At 36.5% G+C, this 18,904-nt stretch overlaps 1 protein-coding gene across 1 annotated transcript in view; it reads right to left on the bottom strand.

Annotated features, from left to right (window-relative positions):
• Positions 1 to 18,904, bottom strand: part of cta (Guanine nucleotide-binding protein subunit alpha cta) — an 80,591-nt gene that overhangs the window by 21,167 nt on the left and 40,520 nt on the right. The window contains exon 3 of the mRNA XM_067139461.2: positions 14,853 to 15,070. Coding sequence (XP_066995562.1) covers positions 14,853 to 15,070 — 218 coding nt within the window. The remainder of the gene's footprint in view (positions 1 to 14,852; positions 15,071 to 18,904) is intronic.

Raw genomic sequence — 18,904 nt, forward strand, 5'->3', positions numbered from 1 at the left:
TACTGCAATCTCTTCTGCCTATGAAGATCTGTTAGCTTGTGTAGTACAGTCGTTTTGTACACATATGATAAGTCATCCTGTAACGTTCTTTGAACTGAAGAGTGCGATATTCCACTTTCTCTTGAAGCTCCCTGTGTTGACTTGTGTGGGCTATGGTGCATGGCAACCCTCAGCGCAGCGATGTTTTCAGGAGACCGAACTGCTGGTGCACGTGGTCGCTTTTCTTCCTTCACACTGCCTTGTTCTTCAATTATTTTTTTTATTTTATTTTTTATTTTTGTATAAGCTAAGGATGGTGTTCCTTGCTGGTGCCCACCTACTCTGAAATACAGTTCGAAATTTCCTTTGTGTCGCCGTAACATTTTTTGATTCGTAATGAAGTATAACTGTTTTGGTTCGCTGCTGAACGGAGAGTCGGCCGTGGTTGGCCATGACAGAAAGCTCACTGGAATGCACGCATTTGGAGACAAAGCAGCAGTGTCACCTCTACAGTTATTTCCGTGAAACAGGGAAGGTGTGCGCTAAATTTGAAAAACATAGTACATAAGTTGCATTTTATATTTGCTTTTCAAATGTGTCAACTATTCGTGCGCCACCCTGTAGACAGATTTTTTCATAATGACGGTAGTCAATTTTTTGCGATTAAACTTTACTATGTGTCTTTGTATAATTACCCTACTTGGCTGATGACGTCCATGGATGTTGAAACCACTACCATAAATGAATGAGGTTGTAATTTTAATCCAACAACATATCTTGTATTGAAAAGGCGGATCCTGTACAATCTAATTCATTGTTTTGTAATCTCTCTTCAATACGGACCAAACGTGAAATTCTTGACTTTAAATGATACAGGCTACCAGGCAAAATCTAAAGCTCACTATTATATGAACTTAAGAATAAAAATAGGGAAATTGGGCAAAGATATAGCCTTTATCAAGAAGTGTGTTACGCGCAATTTGACCCCAAACTTTTAAAGGGGTATTAATAATAAACGTCACGTTCTTTTCCGCCAACAAAAAGTTCAACAAAAACCAACAAACTTTGGCTTCGGAATGAACTGAAATTTCTTCATACGAAAAAGTCGTTTTTTAATAACTGTTTATACAAGGCTCGCCTCAAGATCTCTCATTAACTTACTAATCCGAAATGGAACATCTTTCAGGATGAAGTTTATTGCATACTTGTTAATGCGCTATCCCAAAAGCAGATTTCTATAGAACACTTTCCCACCGGGAATGTGTTCTATAGAAATTTGAATATAAGTCAATACAGACAGGATTAACCAACATGGTTAAAATAATCAATCCCAAAAGCAGTTTACCTTACAGAACAAGTGTAAAAGAATCAAAATAATCAAAACCACTTTATGCTCCTTCAATAAAATTTAAAGACTCCATTACTTGTGACAACTCCATTGCTCAATTTCATCCGCCGCTCATCAATTCATCCAACACAATACTAGATGCTGATGAAATCTCAATTCTTTCCAAAGGACCGAAACACAACTGGCCTAATTCTAATGTACCTAATATCGCTTCTAAGCTCACCACTGAAATAGAGGCCGCCATCAACAAAATGCCACAGGACTTATAAGCTGAACTAAAGTTGGACGCTAAAAGACAATTAAACAAGATCTTTATTTCTCCTGAACTTAAAAAACCAATGTACAATATGCAGAAAGAAAAAACATCAAACTAAAAAAGAAGATTAAGGATAACCAATCGATCATTACTAAAGCTGACAAGGGGAATACTACCATCAATATGGAAAAATCTGACTACATTTCAAAAACTAAACACTTTTTTTACAGATGGTACATTTTCAGTGATCAACGAAGACCCCACCCAATGTATGCAGCGACAAGTGAAATAAACACTGAAAAACACATCTTTCCTTTTACTGAAAGAGAAAAACAAGAACTTATCAACCGACCGTAAAGGTGTTGCCAGAAATCCGTAAGACCGGTGTCCCCATATGCCCCATAGTAAATTACAGGCCAAGTCCCTTATACAAGCTGTCCCATTTTATACAATTCCTTAAAAAACATTATACATTCCTTTCGAACAAATCCGTTAAGAACACACTTGAGTTGATTGAGAAACTACACAGTTTCAAACTCCAACCTTACAACACTTTACACTCATTTGATATAATACGTATACTAGTATAAAAACTGGGAAGCTTTTTTTTCTATTATCAAGAAAAATTTAAATTCCAATACAGTTAAGTAAACTAGAAATATATGATTTTATGTCCATTTTAAAATTGTTAGTTGACAATAACTATTTCACCTTTGATAATGTAATTTATAAACAGAACGGTTTGGCTATGGGGTCACCAGCCTCTGGCATTTTGGCTGAAATATACCTGGATTTCTTGGAACACACGGCAATTGATAATGATGTGAGATTCAACAATATTCAGATGGCCAGATATGTGGATGACACATTTATCATCTTAGATGAACGCTCTATCGATGCGCCGATGATGCTAATATATCTCAGTAACATTGATCCTAATATTAACTTAACATTAGAATCAGAAATTAATAGCTCCATCAATTTTTTAGATTTAACAATCACCAGACTTTCCTCTTCTTTCTTATATAGAATTTTTAGAAAACCCACCCAGACAGCTATGAGAATAAAACAACACTCAATGCATCCTCATACAAAAAAACGCACCACTCACAACAGCTTAGTGGACCGTGCATTTAAAGTTCCCATGTCTGAAACAGATCTGAAGAAGGAATTGAATATCATCCACGCTACTGCCAAGTGCAATGATTATAACAATACTTTTATTGAACGCATAATCAATAAATTTAAGCATCACTTTAAATCAAATTTAATAAAGGATAAATCAAAAAAAATTTCGACATTCACTTTTGATAAAACCATATATAACGTCACCAATATATTTAAGAAACATAATGTTAACTTCTCTTTCAGAACTAACTATAGAAATTTGGACGTTCTACACAATTACAACCTGATCAATAGATCTAACCTTTTCTCAAAATCAGGTGTATACAGATTTCGATGCAATGACTGCAGCAGCTCATATCTCGGGCAAACTGGTCGGAACATAAAAATCAGGTACACAGAACATACAAATGCAATTATGTATAATAGATTTTCTGCAGTAGGCCAGCATATACATGACGCTAAGCACAAATTTTACGGAATAGACCAGGATATTTTTTTTTTTTTTGCTAGTTGCTTTACGTCGCACCGACACAGATAGGTCTTATGGCGACGATGGGACGGGAAAGGGCTAGGAGTTGGAAAGAAGCGGCCGTGGCCTTAATTAAGGTACAGCCCCAGCATTTGCCTGGCGTGAAAATGGGAAACCACGGAAAACCATTTTCAGGGCTGCCGGCAGTGGGGTTCGAACCTACTATCTCCCGAATACTGGATACCGGCCGCACTTAAGCGACTGCAGCTATCGAGCTCGGTGAGACCAGGATATTGAAATCCTGGACACGCTTAGCAAAGGCCCCCTTTTAGATACTACCAAAAACTGCTACATTCACTTAGACTGATTTTTTAATCCAAACTTTAATTTAAATGACATCTCTGAGAAACCAAAAATCCTGTTTGATGTTCTCATTGCAGTGTTTAATATGTTTAAAATTCTAAAAAATAGCTCAGTCTTTCAGATAGGACGTAACACATTGACGCGACATCCCCTCCTACCTCCAAAACGCCCTGATCCCGCCCCTCCCACTCTTCCACCCCAGCACACTCCTTTCCTCTCCCCTTCCTTCCCTAGTTGGTCCATGCAACTTCCTAGCCAGTTCCTCTTTATCTCTGCAGTACATGCAACCAGCTCACCGAGGTGAGTCCCATCATAAAGTTTTACTTTTTTGCCCCATTTCCACTATCCGAGTTTAACTCGTTTTTATCTTTCATACTACAGGCACACATTGGATCGAAAACCTCTGCTTTTAACATCTTCAACACACAGTTCCGGCCACAAGATCCATTTGCTCCAGTATAATACAACATAACATTGTATTTTATGAAGATAGTTCTCATATTATTATTTATAAGTTTCATATTCCGTATTGATTGGATTCAATGTAATAGATAAGAAAAATGTTCCACCAATCAATACATTTATTGTGGATGAATTACTACACTAGTACCGGTTTCGACCTATCTTGGCCATCATCAGCTAGTACACAAATTTACAGTCATTAGATGAATTACAAAGAAGTTACTTAAGAGCATCCGGATGTCTGATAAAATGGAATTAAAATATATTGCAGTATGTTGCGTTAAAATGGCTCTGATTAAAAGTAGTGATGGTTAAAATAAACTAAAACCTATTGATTGAGCATGGACATGAGTACATAAACACATTAAAATATATATGCCACATCATAAGACACTAAAAATATATAGCACATTAAACACATTAAAACATGGTGTATTTTAAAAACGTCTATTAAAATTTGAGTTCATGTTGCGTTGCATTCATTCTTCAATCCTCTTGTAGTTCTTGTGTTGATTAAGTTGAATATCGAGAATGTTCTATAGTTGATATACTTTGCATTGGTATGTTATGAGAACTCTTGTCAGTGAAAATTTGAAAATTGAGTTGATGTAGCAAGATAGGTTTTAATATCAGAGTAGTTGGTGGTGACACTTCTCTCGTCTATGTACGTTATATGGTCGTTATCTGTAAAGAAAAGCTAATATGAGTATAGCGTATTTATGAAGGAATGCCTGGATGTATGTGTGAAATGAAAAAAGTACTTACTGTTGTTGCTGTGGAGGTTGTGTACCGATACGTTTAGATATTTGTTGTGCTCTGCTGCGAGTACGTCTGGGGCTCATGTGAGCTGTGTGGATGGATGTTGGTGGAGGGGATGGAGGAGTGGCTATTGTGAAGGTAGGGGCGGGGTTAGGTTTGTGATTCGTTGGTTTGTTATGACGTGTGTTTACTAATTTAAGATAGTCGTTTTTTATTGCAGGAATGACTTTGTCAAAAATGATACTGGTTTTCTCTGTAATGTCGTTAATGTTATGATTGGGGTTAGCGTATTGATCCAAAGTAATATAGAAATCTTCGGTTATGTTGAGCAGGGGGCCCTTAGAGTTTATGTTTAATATCATCATGTCATTATTGATGTCTGTGAAGTTGTGCTTAGATTCTTCTACATGTTGGCCTATTGATGAGAAATGGTTGTGCTTTACTGCATTTACATGTTCATTATAACGGACGGTGAAGTTTCTACCTGTACGTCCAATGTAGCTTGTGTCACAGTTGTTGCACTTGATGCGGTAGACACCTGATTGGTTGTACTTATTATTATTATTATTGACTGTTTAGGTGTTGTGTATAGTGTTGGTGCTGTTGTGTGTGGTTTTAAATGCTCATCCATCGCGCTGAGGCAGTAATTTGTAGCAGAGCAACAGAACATCCTTCACGGCATCGAGGTACGAGCGTGGATCATCAACGACATCCAGTCAGCACACCGACCACATCGAGGCGGCGGCAACCTGAACGAGTTGCAGTTGAACGTCACAGCAGACCAGGATGTCACCAGTCATCAAACTACGATTGCTGTCGCCTGCCCACAACGTTAACATGATGGCTTAAATTAGCAATGTCCGTAGGAGGACTGTTCAGATGATATCACAAGACACAGGACAGATCATTCCATTTCTTAGCATGCAACAGGTAGCAAAATGATAGGTCCGTCATAGATAAATTTGGCCTTCCGCTAATATGTAAATATGTAGGTGTCTCAGGACACATGTAAAGAGAATTTATGCCCGGGACTCAAGCTTAGTTGGATAGTTAATGTCTGCAAGTTGTGGTTCTCATTTTATTTCGTTAGTGTCATAATTGAATAGACAATGTTTCAATCAAAGGAAATTAAAGTCGTGTACTTACGCAGTCTCAAATGAGTATAGCCAGGACAAGCTAAATGCATGGAGCATGGTAGACTGTAGTGTTTTATTTGTGAGACGGAGAAAGACATAAGATCATCTATATTTCTTTAATGCACTCGGACTAGCGTATTAAATTGAGCCGGTCGTGAACTAAGAAGCCCATAAGAAATGAGGAATATGTTTGTTAGGCCCAGAGTATAGAGATAAGACCCATAAATAGCATGATGAATAAAGGCTTAAGTGGTAATATGATATTTGTGTGCCAGTAAGAGCGCCAAGGTGTATTTGAATGAATGTGCCAGTAAGAGCACCAGTGTGAAGTTAATAAACGGGCCAGTTGTATTTGAGTCATAAATGAAATAGAGTATTGAATTTTGAACTCTAAGGAATAAATTGGCATGTAGTAATTACATGGGGATTATATAATAAGATGGCCTGATAAGGGTAGATCAATGGGCAAGAATGAGGGTAAGAGTCGTCACTTGGCTCTGTTTACGAGTTGTCAACCGAGGGAGAGATTTATGGTGTAGAAACATGGCCGCTCAGTTTAGACAAAAGCCGAGACGTGTTGAAGGACAAAAAGTAGGTCGTTCTGACGTCACAATACGAAAGTCTGCACTTGGGGAACAATACGGTTTCTATCAAGGGGAAAGGAGAGCAGAGACCTTTTTATACTGCTGTTTGGAAGATAAAATTCTATACACGATTACGTGTGTCATTTATCAGTGTATGAAACTATTCGTAATGTGGCTGCACGGTGTAAATAAGGTGTTTCGGGATTATGTGCTTTTGTTATGCTATATTTTTTATACACAGTCTGTTGACAGTGTTGAGTAGATTTGTATACAAAATTTCAAAGGTGTTTTGATCCCTCAAATTTTAGAAATATCAGGGAAGAACAGCCCGGTGGTCATGTTGTCGTAGGATCTAGAATAGTCTCGTGTTCGATTCCCAGATGGTAGAGCGTGTATTGCATGCTTAGTTTAGACCTTATATTAATCACGAGTACTGTGGCATATATTCACTTTAGGAATATGTTATGTTCTTTGTAAATATAAGTTGGTTATTAGCAGACTTATGATTCAATTTATATTCTTTTGACGGAGCCATTACGCTGGCTGTTGTAGTATCAGGTGTTTTTCACGATGCTAGAAATCTCCTACACCAAACCATGAACTTCCGGCAAGATGCCTCTTTACATCAAGAATTTATATTTTTCAACATATTGCAACATTGTCCATTATGTAAATTTCACAGATTATTTTGATTTATAACAGAAATTTAAATATTATTGTAATAAATTAGTTTATTTAAGCAAATGTGCAGCTCAGTTACAGTTTCTTTTTTGGCTTGAGTTAGTTCATATCCTGATCATTTTATTCCTCTTCATTTATTTTATTTGTCACGTTGACCCCTTTGTACACGTAATCGCTTATTACTGATGTTGCTGCCGGAGCTGATGAAGAGGATAGTCGATCAAGGTAAGCTATGTGCCTAAGGGATTCACCTGGTGGTGAGCGTATTGTTCACTATAATGTACTTGGTCAGATCTCAGCATTTGCTTGACGTTGACAAAGGCATTATAGAGCACAGTATAATGAATTCAGCCGAGGTAGTGTATGAGCGTCAAGTAGTAAAGTATCATACTCTATATTTGAGTATAATGATAAATAATAATGATAATCATATATCAGAATTTAAACAGATATATTTGTAATTTATCCGCGAGTTTGAGTTGTAGAACCGAAAAATCTATTGTGTAAGCAATCATATTTGAGTACAGAAATAGTAATGCCATTTTGGTAAATATGGACTCCATTGCTAACTTGCAGAAGATTATGATAATTGAGATGTATACAATTAAGAGGTCCAAGTGAGTGGTGGAAAATACAATAACGAGCATAAAATGATATCCCTGGTGTAGTCATAAATGAAATAGAATGTTGAATTTTGAACTCTAAGGAATAAATTGGCATGTAGTAATCACATGGAATGGCCATGTTGTGAAGAAAATAAGGTATAGAAGATGACATGTTAATATAATATAATTAGCTCAATAAATCGGAGCTCAAATCTACGTGGATAAATATGAAATGAAAATAATAAGAGGTGTTGAATACGCCAGTAATCAGCAGGGATGACCAGGTATTTGAAGAAAGAAAGAATGAAAGATTAAGTCATTATTTCGGAGTCAAATGTGCTCGTAGACGGTATATTGAAAACAAAAATGCCAAATGAAGATATGAGATCAATAAGCAAGATAGGAATGAAATAAGAATTATGTGACGTTGATTAAATGATTAAATTATGAGATGAATAACGTAAAATGATAGGAGTATAATAATTTATGCATTGGCGACAGCAGAACCTCAGCATCTATAAATATGTAATGATAAAAATTGTAACCGTGTGAGAGACTATATTATAAACTGTGATCTAATTTGTGTTAGATTTGACGTGATAACTTGTGCTATTTTGACCATAAAGTAAAGATTTAATGAAGCGACCTAAATTTACATACTCATATGTAGGAAGGTGTGTGAATGTCAAATCGTATGTTGTATGTTTAGTCCTCAGCCCGAAGGCTGGTTGGATCCTCAACAGCTCTGCCATCAGCTGTCATAGATGGCCTAGGCATCACTGAAGAGGCATACTAGGGAAATGAGGAGTGAGGTAGTTTCCCGTTGCTTTCCTCACCGAGCCAGAAGTTGCCATTACATATCAGTCTGCCAAGCCCACTGAAATGCATGCACCAACCGACCCTATGAGCAATATTTTCACACCATTTATAGCAGGGACTGGCTGCTGAAGGAATGGCATTACTAGCATCACTCATACCTCAGTCACTTTCATTTTGTCAAAGCCAAGGATAAAGCTGAGACAGATCAATGAAAGTAACAAGATTGCTCTAGCCCATACCAGAAGACATAGTGCACTGTAAACACTAGGTCCCGCCAGCAAAATGTTATAATAAATCAACGTAGATATTGTAGTTCAGGATTATGTGCTTTTGTTATGCTATATTTTTGATACACACTCGGTTGACAGTGTTGTGTGGATTTGTATATAAAATTTCAAAGATGTTTTGATCCCTCAAATTTTAGAAATATCAGGGAGGAACAGCCCGGTGGTCATCATCAATAAATTCCAACATATCTCTTTATCTTAGTAAAAGACATCGCCAACAAATAATTTACTCATTCGGGACAAATATTTCAGGTTGTCTATAGGAATCAACATCTATATCAACAAATAAGTTATCACAACCATAAATGTAACTACTGCCTGCTGTAATTTCTTGATGGTTACAGTACTTTTGCATCCATCTCTTGGCACAGGCCAGAGCAAAGTGTAGCTTCCACTGAAGTCCCAGTCTCATTCATGGCAGTGACAACATGGAAGCTGCTGGGGTATGGGTGGTGCTGATTAACGACATTCAGAGCACAACCAGTGTGTCAGTGTCATGAAAGGTGTTGCTCATAGGGTTAGTTGTGCTACAATAGCACTGTCTGGCCCAGTGAGGAAAGCAATGGCAAACTACCTCACTCCTCATCTTGCCTAGTACGCCTCGTTTTGGTACTGCCATTGGTTTTTGTGGTTTTGCTATAACTGCATAGCCTTTGGTGATGCTATTTGAGGATCCAACCACCCTCTGGGCTGATGACCTAACAGACAGACAAATGTAACTAAAGAAACCATGTCATGTCTTTGAACCAACCTTAATAAGTTAACTCAGTGTAAAATTAAATGCTGCAAAGTGTTGTTTAAGATTGCGGAAACCCACCGCCACTGTACACAACATAAAATGTTGTATATTACAAGGATTGCTAAAAGTGACCAGCTGTATAATTTCCATATGTGTAGAAAGGCGAGTTCAATTGATCAATGGCAGAACAAAAATGTATTTATAATGTCAAAGTGTCCAATGACTGTCAATGTGAGTGATTTTATAATTTTTTATGGCTGATAAATTGTTTTACTTTTCCTTTTTTTGCTAGTTGCTTTACGTCACACCAACACAGATAGGTCTTATGGCGATGATGGGATAGGAAAGGGCTAGGAATGAGAAGGAAGCAGCTATGGCCTTAAGGTACAGCCCCAGCATTTGCTGGTGTGAAAATGGGAAACCATGGAAAACCATCTTCAGGGATGCCGACAGTGGGGTTCGAACCCACTATCTCCCGAATGCAAGCTCACAGCTGCGCGCCCCTAACCGCACAGCCAACTCGCGCGGTGTTTTTACTTTTCATTGTATTAAATTTTAAGACAGCCATGAAAGGCAACAACTAGCCATTTGATAATAGTGTGTTTATAATAACAATAAAAGAAATCATGTTTTAGAGATAGGAGTGTGTGTTAATGGGCAAACTGGTTTCACACGTTTAACAGTCTGCAATGCTAGGCTACCTACCTGTTTCATATTAACTGGTTCGTCACTGTAATGATTGCATTTTACTGATCATGTTGGTCTTAGGAATTAATTGTGTCAATTCCCTTAACAGTTGAATTATTCTTATTAGTAACTAGCAAGGTACCCGTGCTTCGCTACGGAATTATTCTGAAATTTATGATTGAATGCTTATTGTTTTAGATATATAATGCACCGAAATTCGCGATCTGACTAGTTTTTTGCGAGAATACGCCAAAATTTGCGATCTGACTTGTTTCCTAATAGATTACGGCAAGTTTCCTCCCATTTTTCAATCTTTCTTTCCAGCAATCGATTTCGTACTTCCCGGGCTAGGTCCAGGTCTTCCACCCGGTCAGTTGGGTCCCTAAATCTTTGCCATCTTTTCCTATAAGCATTTTAATATGGATCAAATCCTTCAGGGGATCTGTCGTGGTGTCGTCTTGGGTGCCTTGGCGGTACTGAATCCGCGGCCGGACTGCATTCTTAGTCATTAGCCGTCCAGGACCCGTTTCCAGCGTGGTCCGCACATTTGACGACGGTTCAGATCATTATTATTATTATTATTATTATTATTATTATTATTATTATTATTATTATTATTATTATATGTTCTGGACCCCACAGCAATATGCAAGACCGCTACTTGGTGGTAAATTACATCTGCAGCCACTGTTGACAATGTGACCAGCACCATTGTCGCGCGTAGGCAAGTGTGCCGGATCTGGCGATACGAATCACATACCTCCGTGTATTATTGACCTTATTATAGAGGTGAACAATTTGACGGCCATTCTCATTCGTATCGTTTATTTCAAATGTGTTTAAATTTTTATTTATATGCCAGGAGAATCTACTGTAATCTAAGAACGTTCTCCGAAGGAAAAGATGGCTGTTGAAAAAGAACCCAAGAAAGATTAAAAATGATCGGTTTATGATCAGAATAAGTACATCGAAAGTCTACAGCCTGTTTCCTGTCATTCGACAGGGTCAGGGATGGAATGAATATAGCCCCATCTAGCGGCAACAATAGGAATTGTGTCGACTGCCGAAGCTCCCCTCTCGGGCAATGATCGATGAGTGACAAATGAAATGAAATATCGGACAGTGTTGGTGGAATGAATGATGACGGGGAAAGCCGGAGTATCCGGAGAAAAACCTGCCCCGCCTCCATTTTGTCCAGCACGAATGTCACATGGAGTGACCAGGATTTGAAACACTGAACCCAGCTGTGAGAGGCCAGCGCGCTGCCGCCTGAGCAACGGAGGCTCCTTATAAGTACATTATGAACAGTAAAATCAATTGGTCTCACCTCCTTTTACACCCCAACCCCAGAAAATTAAAAGAAGGCGTGTTTCCTTATGTTTAAAGGAGATTAGAAACACGAATGCTCACGTCTATTACCTTCAGTTTTGAGATATAAGTATCCCCTTAAAAATAATTCACTTTAACTTCCTATCACACTCCCCCCCCCTCACAAAGTGATATTAAGGCAAAAAATACTTGTCCTTTAATAGTAAAGGATCGTCTAAATACCAATTATCACCACTCTAACCTCGTCAGTTTTTGATTTATGTGTCCTCATGAAAGGAATTCAACTCCTTTCCACTCCCGCTCCCTCCCCCCCACCCCAAGATTGTTTCAACCCAAAAATGCGCTTTTCTTTGTTATTAATGGAGACCAAAATACCAATTTTCACGTCTGTAAAAACATTACTTTTTATTAGATGTATGTATTCTCTTACAATTAAGTCAATTAATTTTTTCAATCCTTTAACCCCCCCCCCAAACCCCCTTCATTGGATGTGCCGAGAATACGTGTTTGTTTACTTTTAAAGCAGATTCCAAAAATCAAATTTCACGTGTATAACATCTTCATTTTTGAGATATCAATAGAATAATTAAAAGAATTAAACACCATTTTCAGTCATTTTTACCCCCCCCCCACTATCCACGTGGTATTTCCGAAAACTAAAAATACACGTTCTTTATTTTTAATAGAATTAAAAAAATACCTTTTTTCACTTCTGTAACATATTAATTTTTTTAGATATACTGTAGAAACTCTCATTTTAAAATTTCCCCCCTTTTTAGTTCCCCTTAAGTGGAGTTTCCACAAACAAATCACCTATGTTTCTTTACACTTACAGGAGATTCCAAATACCCAATTTTTACGTCTGTAACATTTTACGCTTCCCAGATATTCTGTAGATATAGTCTTTCAAAAAATTCACCCCAATTTGTCACTCCTGTTTAACCGCCATTAACTGAATTTTCCAAAAGCAAAAATATACGTGTTTATTTTTAAAGGAGATCCCATTTACAAATTTTCAGTTCAGTAATATCTTCAGTTTCATGATATATGTATCCTCATTAAAGGCATTCAACCCATTAGTCACAATTTTACACCCCTCCTATTGGGATTTAGAGAAAACAAAGAAATACGTGTTCCTTTATTTTTAAGGGAGATTCTAAACACATCTGTAAACGTTAAAATTTTAAGATGTAGACATACTCATTTCAAAAATTCACCCCCCCTTTTCACCCCCCATTATTTGGATTTTCCAAAAACGAAAAAATACCTGTTTCTTTATTTTTAAAGTAGATCCCAAATACCAATTTTCATGTCTTTAATATCTTCAGGTTCTGAAATATAAGTAGCCTCATTAAAGGCATTCAACCTTTTTTTCACCCTTTTCCACCCTTCCTATTGGGATTTTCCGAAAACAAAAGAATACATGTTTCTTTATTTTTAAAGGAGATTCTAAATACCAATTTTTACATCTATAAACTTTAAAAGTTTTGAGATATAGATACACTCATTTTAAAAATTCGCCCCCTTTTCATCCCCCTATTAATTGGATTTTCCGAAACCAAAAAAATACGTGTTTCATTATCTTCAATATCTTCAGGTTCTGAAATATAAGAAGCCTCATTTAAGGCATTCAACCTCTTTTTCACCCTTTTCCACCCTTCCTATTGGGATTTTCCGAAAACAAAAAATACATTTTTCTTTATTTTTAAAGGAGATTCTAAATACCAATTTTTACATCTATAAACTTTAAAAGTTGTGAGATATAGATACACTCATTTTAAAAATTAACCCCCTCTTTCACCCCCATTATTTGGATTTTCCAAAAACGAAAAAATACCTGTTCCTTTATTTTAAAAGGAGATCCCAAAAACCAATTTTCAGGTCTGTAATCTCTTCAGTTTCTAAGATATAAGTATTCTCTTTAAAGGCATTCAACCCCCTTTTCTCCCCTCCTAGTGGGATTTTCCAAAAACAAAAAAATACGTGTTCCTTTATTTTTAATGAAGATTGTAAATACCAATTTTTACATCTTTAAACTTTAAAACTTTTGAGATATAGATGCACTCATTTTAAAAATTCACCCCCCTTTTCACCCTCGAATTAATTGGATTTTCCAAAAACAAAAAATACATGTTTCTTTATTTTTGAAAGCGATCAAAAGTACCATTTTTGAGGTCTGTAATATGTTCAGTTTCTGAGATATAAGTACCGGTATCCTGATTAAAGGCATTCAACCCCTTTTTCATCCTTTTTCACCCCTCCTATTGGGATTGTCTGAAAACAAAAAAATACGTATTTCCTTATTTTTAAGGAAGATTTTAAATACCAATTTTCACATCTGTAAACTTTTAATGTTTTGAGATATAGAAACACTCATTTTAAAATTTAACCCCCCTTTTCACCCCCTTAGCGACGGAATATCCAAAAATCCTCTCTTAGCGAGCACCTACATCTTAATATGAATATATCCCCAAAATTTCACATCTTTATGTCAAGTAGTTTTGGCTCGGCGATGATGAATCAGTCAGTCAGTCAGTCAGGACAAGCTCCTTTATATATATAGATTTTCTTTGAGTGTAACTAATTATTTAAGCTGATGTTGAGTCATTCCTGAGTTCAGTTAGGTGACTGCTTTTTTTGTTGAGTTTGGCCTAGATTTCATGATACTGTCTTTGTACTCTTTTGAGTAGCAGAAAATTTATTCCAATTTTCTCACTTCAGTTAACTTTAAAATTTGATTGATTTCAATTATTTTTTTGTCAATAAATTTTATTCATTGGTTTTAAATCAGTCTGGGCTATGTTATTGTAGATTAGCTTGATCCCGAGTAGTCGTTTGTACCCCCATTGGCCCTAAGTGTGAGGAAACAATGGACGGTCCAGCCCTGAGGTAAGTTTCTGAGTGTGCGGTGAGTATTTTTCTTTTTCAGCAGCCGAGGCAAATATCTACAAGAGGATCGCCACCACACATGCCATCAAAAGGGCACAATATATAACAGGGAATGGGAAGCAAGTTACATATTTGAAATAATAAATTTAATAAATATAGCAACATCAATGAATTCTTGGTTCCATATAAATGTCAAGGTGTGTCAATCAACAAACATGGAAGGTAAAAACAAATGAAACAATTTTAAAAAAGGGCACTCTCATTCTTTAGATCAGCATTTTTGCAGATCTTTTCAGCAATTATTTATTTGCTTTTCAAAAGTCTAAACCTACCTGTCTTCTAAAAGCACCTGGTCAAATTCAGAGGATGATACCAAGAAGATTATTGAAGTTACACCTTCAAAACATTGAAACCACTTTTGTCGTTGCGACCGTTGACCTCCAACATCCATAAAACGAAATGGTATGTTGTTAATGGGCACCTCAAATTCTGTAATTCCTTTAGTTGCCTTACGAGCATGAAGGATATCTTGATGGCTTGGAAAATAATCCTGCAACAGAAAATCGAGGATAATCAAGCATATTTGCTACAAGTTCACAATAGCAATAAAATATTAAGGCAGTACACTATATATTATTCCACTGATATCCTTCTGTATCAAAGTTAGGTATACACATACCTAAATATATACTTTTCACATTTAGAATTTAGTATAGACTACCGGACTATTATACACACATAAAATACTTCAGCAGCACATTATTAATGACCTGTTTCATAACATTAAGTATTGTAATTTTAGTTGTTCCAGCCATATGTGAGGAGCATAATTTCAAACTGTATTAAATACAATCAAGGTCAGAATATGTTTTGATGTGGTTTCCCACCAATAAGGATATGCTCTTTAATAGTGCTGAGTTAGATTGGATCCTTTCGTATTCTTTCCTATAGGAATTCAGTGCTGAAAAACATGATTCGGAACAAATCGTATTATGTGTACCACGGCGAACGGTTCAAAACGTATTATGTTCACGATAATGTTTCCCAGCGTGCATTTATCCTGCTTTTTTGTTGTCTGTTCCCGCTATTTTTATATCGTACTTGACAGCGTGGTATTGCTTGCATGCCCATTCACTTTCGATCACCATGGAGGGCTACTTACCAGTAGCAGAGCATTCAAAAGGAAGTAGAAAGCGAATACGAGTTGCAAGAACTTAAAGACAATGTGATCAGGAAGCTTGGTAATAAAACACTCCTGTTGTAAGTTACGAATGATCATTATTATTGAAATTGGTTATGTCTGTGTATTACATGTGCTTTTTGCATAAATGCATGTTTTCGTACATTGTATAACTTTTTCTTACCATATTTACTGCTAGTCCTATAGCAACATGAATGATTACGTGGACGTCTTTTTATTTTAGGTACTCTAATCGCAATCCACATTTAACTAATTTCAAGGCACCATGCAATCACAAGGCAGGCAGATTCAAGTGTGGGAGCATCCTAGTATTCTACCTGGCGAAAGCAAAAAATATAGTTTACAGCATACCAAAAAAGTGGAACAAGATTGCAGACTGAGCCATATGACAAAAGTTGCATCTCCGAAACCACGAAGAACTGGAAAGCAATATCCAGGAGAGCACGGTCGGAATTCCATTGTTGTGTCGTATGAGGTAGGTTACATTTTTTTTTCATAATACTGCAACTAGATTTCAGGAGAAAATGCTACAATGCCATGTTATTATTAGGACGGCATTATCTGTTTTTTTTTTTTTGGCTAGGGGTTTTACGTCGCACCGACACAGATAGGTCTTATGGCGACGAAGGCATTATCTGTAGTGAACAGCTGAGCAATTCAGTGAACAGTCAATTGCAATAAATAATGGAGGGGCTTTATTCTCATCTTCCTTCTGTTGCAAGGAAAAAGTTGATATAATTGCACAGAACAACTGAACTTACAAAAGAATGGAATACAGCTTATGAGCGTAGCTATACTAGTCATTTATTCTTCTTTGCTAGGTGAATACTGGTGATCAAGCAAAAGTGGTCTGCTCAAAATTCTTTCAGAAATTGTTCGGTATGAGCCAAACCAGGATTAATAATATATCAAAGCTGTTAAGAATGGTGAAGGTGTTCGAGAGAAGAGAGGCGGGAATAGGAAGAGTGCTCTGTTTGCTGCAAAGAAAAAAGGTGATTGCATTTATTTCTCAGTTAAGAGGAAGGGAATCACATTACAACCGAATAGAAGTCAGAGGCTTTATCTACCAGCAGAAACATAAACAGACTCCAAAAAATGTATAATGCAAGTGCTTCCGCGAACCTGAAAGTGAAAAAGTGGTTCTTCCAGAATATTTTCCGTACACGGTTCAGCATTGGGTTTGGGACACCATCAACGGATGCTTGTAGTTACGTAATCTATAATCTTCATTTCCGTATTGACGAATTACACAATTAAAAATAGGAAAGAATTTCCACCAATCAATACTTGTTTATTGCTTATATTAAGCTACAGGACTGGTTTCGACCCCATATACAAGGTCATCTTCAGCTGAACCATGAATACATATTTATATGATGAAGCTTTGATTAAATTGCATTGTCAAAGGAATGTCATATGATGATGTGCATTTAGTCACATACAAATGGGGCATGTCTTAACGTGAATTGGCATATATGTCAGTATGTACAATATTGCAACTGTATGTCTAAAATATTATGTTGAGGTCCTAAAATTAGTGTATAAAACATATCTTTACTTAAGCTAACTTATATATATATATATATATGTACAGGATAAAATACAATATATAAAAACATTTCGTGCACATGAACATTTGTATCTTGCTTGTTGGTCAATTCATCAACTCTCGTATTTAAGTCCCACTTACAGTTGTACACTCAGCTGCTGTTCTTGGAGTTTAAAAGATATGGTTGTAAAATTGCATGAGTAAAAGATTTAGTCTTCATGTGGGATAAAACACTTTCCAATTAAAAAAAAAAAGTTGCCAGATGTATGGATAAAATTCGGCTAAAATATGTTCAGCTCTGCTATGTATGTTGCCTTATGCTAGAATCAAATCTTGTTGTCCTTATCTTCCACAGATAAACATAACACCATTGCACAGCTACAAATGGGAAAGGAGCCATTACTTTGAACCCAATTTTACGGACGCCACAGGACAACAAGATTTGATTCTAGCATAAGGCAACATACATAGCAGAGCTGAACATATTTTAGCCGAATTTTATCCATACATCTGGCAACTTTTTTTTTTTTTTTTAATTGGAAAGTGTTTTATCCCACATGAAGACTAAATCTTTTACTCATGCAATTTTACAACCATATCTTTTAAACTCCAAGAACAGCAGCTGAGTGTACAACTGTAAATGGGACTTAAATACGAGAGTTGATGAATTGACCAACAAGCAAGATACAAATGTTCATGTGCACGAAATGTTTTTTTATATATTGTATTTTATCCTGTACATATATATATATATATATATATAAGTTAGCTTAAGTAAAGATATGTTTTATACACTAATTTTAGGACCTCAACATAATATTTTAGACATACAGTTGCAATATTGTACATACTGACATATATGCCAATTCACGTTAAGACATGCCCCATTTGTATGTGACTAAACGCACATCATCATATGACATTCCTTTGACAATGCAATTTAATCAAAGCTTCATCATATAAATATGTATTCATGGTTCAGCTGAAGATGACCTTGTATATGGGGTCAAAACCGGTCCTGTAGCTTAATACAAACAATAAACAAGTATTGATTGGTGGAAATTTTCCTATTTTTAATTGTGCTTGTAGTTACTGCGCTCGAATGTTCTTTCAGATTAAATCTGAAAAAGATAGTGCTAAAAAGAACGGTTTAATAGCTGATTTGGGAGCACATAAAATTCGCTAATAGGCTTTTCACACACTTATGAGGGAACGACCAACTGACACAATGTCCTGCTTTGATTTGCAACAGGTACACAACCACTGCCTAAATTATTAATTGGTGAAGCGTTCTATTCGCACCAAATATAATTTTACGCACTGTGTGTTACCGATCTCAGTATTCAGAATCCAAAATTTCATGTATGGAATGAGACTGAGGAGGCTGGAAGAGGGCCAAACGAGGTGTCATCAGCCGTTACTTCATTTTTAGATGAGGTACATTTCGATAAATCGATCACCTGTATCAGGCTGTTCGCAGACGGATGTGGAGGCCAAAACAAGGACATGCATGTTATCCATGCTCTAGTTTACTGGCTACAAACCAAAGCACCCGATAACATTTCCATGATTGTTGTAATCTTTCCTGTCAAGAGGACATTCCTTTTTACCTGCAGACATGGTTTTTGGTGTTT

This window comes from Anabrus simplex, chromosome 2 (genome assembly GCF_040414725.1).
Source record: "Anabrus simplex isolate iqAnaSimp1 chromosome 2, ASM4041472v1, whole genome shotgun sequence".
Classification (NCBI taxonomy): domain Eukaryota; kingdom Metazoa; phylum Arthropoda; class Insecta; order Orthoptera; family Tettigoniidae; genus Anabrus; species Anabrus simplex.